This window comes from Coregonus lavaretus, assembly GCF_964263955.1.
Source record: "Coregonus lavaretus genome assembly, chromosome: 40".
Lineage (NCBI taxonomy): Eukaryota > Metazoa > Chordata > Actinopteri > Salmoniformes > Salmonidae > Coregonus > Coregonus lavaretus.
This window is the reverse complement of record NC_140027.1, coordinates 13,066,333-13,071,332: the sequence shown is the minus strand read 5'-3', so window position 1 is coordinate 13,071,332 and position 5,000 is coordinate 13,066,333. Positions and strand designations below refer to the sequence as shown.

Below are 5,000 nucleotides of genomic sequence, written 5' to 3'. Positions count from 1 at the left end.
CTCGCTGCCTGTGGGTGGGAACCGGCTTAGGGCTGTCTGTCTGTCCATCTGTCTGTCCCTCGCTCCAATTGGATAAGGCCACACCGGCCCGGTGGCCAATCGTTGCCTCTTGTGGCGAGGTATATGTACGGCTCTCGAAGTGGCGAGCGGCTCATTCAGACTTTCTGTGACTTTCTCAAGCTACCAATATGAGCGGAAGAGGCAAAACCGGAGGCAAGGCCAGGGCGAAGGCAAAGACCCGTTCATCCCGTGCTGGCCTCCAGTTCCCCGTGGGCCGTGTGCACAGGCTGCTGCGCAAAGGCAACTACGCCGAGCGTGTGGGCGCTGGCGCACCAGTCTACCTGGCCGCCGTACTCGAGTACCTGACTGCTGAGATCCTGGAGTTGGCCGGCAACGCTGCCCGTGACAACAAGAAGACTCGTATCATCCCCCGTCACCTGCAACTGGCCGTCCGTAACGACGAGGAGCTGAACAAACTGCTCGGCGGTGTGACCATCGCTCAGGGTGGTGTGCTGCCCAACATCCAGGCAGTCCTACTCCCCAAGAAGACCGAGAAGGCAGTCAAAGCCAAGTAAATTCGCTACTGCGACTTCAACTTGACTACTCAACCCCCAAAGGCTCTTTTAAGAGCCAACCACCTAGCTCTCCAAAAGCGCAAAGTACCTTTCTATGACCGCAATACATTGAGTGGGTGTATACACAACTATTTCGACATTCTGTGCCCACATGAGGCCTTGCATGAACAACAACACCTACTTGGCCTCATTTGCCATAGCAGGCTAGCATTAGATGATACGTGCCTATAAGCTGTCACTCTTGACTTTGGCGACTATTATTGCGCGTAAAGGGCCGGCGGCGTCCTATTGCGCGCGCACCGGGAGTTTGAGTTTTGGAGAGGCCGGGCCTCCCGTCCAATGGCCAACGGAGGAGGCCTGCGAAACGGGCCAATCGGGGTGGTGGGGAGATGGTGTCCAATCAGCAGGCGCCACTGCCGGCTTTATAAACTTCACATAGGCATTTCGAGGCTATACTCCCGACTGTCAGAGCAGCGCCATGGCCAGAACCAAGCAAACCGCTCGCAAATCCACCGGTGGCAAAGCCCCCAGGAAGCAGCTCGCCACTAAGGCTGCTCGCAAGAGTGCCCCGGCCACCGGCGGTGTGAAGAAGCCTCACCGTTACAGGCCCGGCACCGTGGCTCTGAGAGAGATCCGTCGTTACCAGAAGTCCACTGAGCTACTCATCCGCAAGCTGCCCTTCCAGCGCCTGGTGCGAGAAATCGCCCAGGACTTCAAGACCGACCTGCGCTTCCAGAGCTCCGCCGTGATGGCCCTACAGGAGGCTAGCGAGGCTTACCTGGTCGGCCTGTTCGAGGACACCAACCTGTGCGCCATCCACGCCAAGCGGGTGACCATCATGCCCAAGGACATCCAGCTGGCCCGCCGTATTCGCGGAGAGCGCGCATAAATGAGGATGACCTGAACTCGAATATCCCCCAAAGGCTCTTTTAAGAGCCACCTCCATATTTCCATCAAAAAGGCACAATTGTTCCATGTATACACGCACCTCTACATTAGCCACCATGTATGTTGTTCACTAACACGTCTAAAAGCTACGTATTGCACCTTTTTAGTTGCCTGAAGTCTAGCTTCAATGTTTGTGTGTGTGTATATACACAACCATCTGGCATCATCCACTTCCTTTGAACTATATAGTAACACAGTAAAATGCTTTACAAAGGAGGGGAAAAAGAAACGAGTGATAATATAGGCCGAATAGTAACAAGAATTGTGTTCAGATGAATAATTGACACTATTAGTTGTGTGTAATAATAGCCTTGCATGCAGTCCAGAAAAAACATTGCATGCCAACTTACTTTGAAAGTCCCATGTTGCAGTGCTGCTGAGAGACTCATGCAGAGGCCCAAACTTTACAATGGAGCACGGAGGCCATCTTGTGGTTAAATGTGGGTACTGCACCTCATGGTGAGTCCCTTTCAGCATTTGCTCTTTAGGCCAGCGTTTCCCAAACGCGGTCCTGGGGTCCACAAGGGGTGCGCGTTTTGCGTTTTGCCCTAGCACTCCACAACTGATTCTAATACTCCCAGCTTGATGATGATGAGTTGATTATTTGAATCAGCTGTGTAGTGCTAGGGCAAAAACTCCCAAAATGTGGCCCGAGTTTGGGAAACCCTGCTTTAGGCTAATACTAGCCTATTAGGATGACTTGGTTCGATCGCTTTAATGGCAACTGCTGAACTCTGGTTTCACTAATTACTTGTCCCAGGTCACCATTATGAATCCAATAGCAAAACAAATGTTTCAAAATAGCTCAATAGTGAAAAAAGGCCAGGAAATGATGGGTTCTCAGCAATATTTCACCAACAACCAATCACTATTCACGCATAGACATTAGGATCATCAACAAATATTCCTAAGTCATACTACAAAAGGGTTGTAACGAAATGGATTTGTCTGTTCAATGCAAGTTCAACGTCAAAGAAAAAGTGCTTCACCACAACAAACGTGTCTTTAGATACACTGTAAAAAATGACTTTGTGGAATGTACTCAAGCTATTACAGTCAACAAAAGCACACGTCATATTGTTGAGTAGATCTTTTTGCTTGTTTTTATGAGTAGATAAGCTTGAGTAAGTTGAGTTGATGTGGTCCAATACATTGAGTAAAGATGATAGAGACGTAAAAAGGATTATATTACGTTGATTCGACTCAAATAGACATTGTGTTATTTTACCTGAATGATTCATCCTATTATGTATTTAGACCAACTTACTTTGGATTCACTCAATCACATCCCTTAAGAGAAAAGGTATCCGGACACCGGGAATCCATTTATTTAAACATCAACGGTTTGCAAAACATCTGTTATTATGAGTTGACAAATTACGTAATTGCAATCAACACTGCAGGTAAATCATGATTGCTGCAGGTAGGCAACACCGTAGAAATAGGAACTACAACACTAACAACAAGTGACATTTACTCCTGATGTAATAAATAAATATAAATAAATAATTGGTCATTTAGCAGACGCTCTTATCCAGAGCGACTTACAGGAGCAAATAGGGTTAAGTGCCTTGCTCAAGGGCACATCGACAGATTTTTCACCTAGTCGGCTCGGGGATTAGAACCAGCGACCTTTCGGTTACTGGCACAATGCTCTTAACCACTAAGCTACCTGACTGACCTGTTGCAACCTCTACAACCACTGTGCTTATTATTTGACCCTGCTGGTCATCTATGAACGTTTGAACATCTTGGAGAAAAATGTGTGAAACCACTGCCTATATGAGGAGCTGTCGTTGTTTGTTTTATTACCACATACTTATGGAAATTGCACCGGTTGAGAGATGATGGCTCTCTTGTGCCTACGGTGAAGGGTACTTCTGATCCAGCAGGTGGTGCTAAGATCCCTCCCTATATGACTTGAATGATGAGTTGATTTATTCCTTATAGCTCCTAATGATTTTAAGGCCAGTGTTGGCAAACATTACTTGTGCTCCAGCAGGTGGCCATGACATCCCTCCCTATATGACTTGACTGACCAGTTAGTTGATGGACTCCTTATAGCTCCTAAATTTAATGATTTTAAGGCCAGTGTTGGCAAACATGACTTCTGCTCCAGCAGGTGGCCATGAAATCCCCCCCTATATGACTTGACTGACCAGGTAGTTGATGGACTCCTTATAGCTCTTAATGATCTCAAGTGTCTGTGTTTTTATGTGGTTAGGAGTTTTGCTCACTGCGTGTCCCCCTTCCATTTCAGTGTTTCCCAACTCCAGCGGTAGAGTAGGCTACCCCCAACAGGACCCATTTTTCTTGTAGGCCTGGACAGCCACAGCTGATTGAACAACCTGTCACCTAAATTACCAAGTCCTCAATGAGTAGAATCAGGTGCAACAACAACAACAACAACAACAACAACAACAACAATATGAGGAGAGGGACACAGTGTACTAGCTGATCTCCCAGTTGTCACAGTTTGGCCTTGTGTTCCACATAGCCTATATCAGTATTTGAGTATGTTTCCCGCGCACGTTAGTTGCTTTCACGTCATCTTTGAAATCGCTCCTCCCTAGTCCCCTAGAACGAGCGCCCTCCCCTTTGCAACGCCTCCGAACATATAACAGAGGCGCGCTTTCTGTGCCGCCGGCCTCAATCAGGTCGACCAAACGCAGATAATAGCGCACCGCGCACCGGCGCTGAAATCATTCATTCACTTGAACTCAACTAGCGAACACACCATGTCCGGAAGAGGCAAAGGCGGCAAGGGACTCGGAAAAGGAGGCGCCAAGCGTCACCGCAAAGTTCTCCGCGATAACATCCAGGGAATCACCAAACCCGCTATCCGCCGTCTGGCTCGCCGCGGCGGCGTGAAGCGTATTTCCGGTCTGATCTACGAGGAGACCCGCGGTGTCCTGAAGGTGTTCCTGGAGAACGTGATCCGTGACGCAGTCACCTACACCGAGCACGCCAAGAGGAAGACCGTTACCGCCATGGACGTGGTCTACGCTCTGAAACGTCAGGGACGCACCCTGTACGGTTTCGGCGGTTAAACCCACTCTCTTCGGAACCTCAACACCCCGACTCGAACCCAAAGGCTCTTTTAAGAGCCACCCACATCCGCTTAAAATGGGCCCATTCCATGTAGTGTTATATATAACAACAAATGTTTAGTATGCAATTTAGTAAGAAAGTATGAGCCACTTCGAGTGGACAGGGAGTATTAATTAGAGGATTCTAATGTCCCGTCCACTTTTAGCGCACAGAGGGAGGCCTATATCTGACAGTGGCAAAGTGTAAGAACGTTATTATTTTGGGTCAAGCAATAGTGGAATTTGGACAACATAAAGCCACCACGAGTCGGTAGACGTGGCTCGAAAAGAGGGGGACAGCGCGCACACACACACACACACAGTCCAAAATGGGAGCCCTATGTCTGACGGTGCCAAAGTGGGCAATTCTATCACCAGCATTATTTGG

The 5,000-nt window shown here is 48.4% G+C and overlaps 2 protein-coding genes across 2 annotated transcripts; both read left to right on the top strand.

Moving 5' to 3' along the window:
- Positions 1 to 188: 188 nt before the first annotated feature.
- Positions 189 to 575, top strand: LOC311113704 (histone H2A; the record flags this gene model as incomplete). Its single annotated transcript, XM_084157005.1, has 1 exon — positions 189 to 575. One exon carries the CDS (start codon positions 189 to 191, stop codon positions 573 to 575), a length of 387 nt encoding a protein of 128 aa, XP_084013131.1.
- Positions 576 to 1,053: 478 nt separating this feature from the next.
- Positions 1,054 to 1,464, top strand: LOC311113620 (histone H3.2; the record flags this gene model as incomplete). Its single annotated transcript, XM_084156881.1, has 1 exon — positions 1,054 to 1,464. The coding sequence occupies one exon, from the start codon at positions 1,054 to 1,056 to the stop codon at positions 1,462 to 1,464; it is 411 nt and encodes a 136-aa protein (XP_084013007.1).
- Positions 1,465 to 5,000: the final 3,536 nt, after the last annotated feature.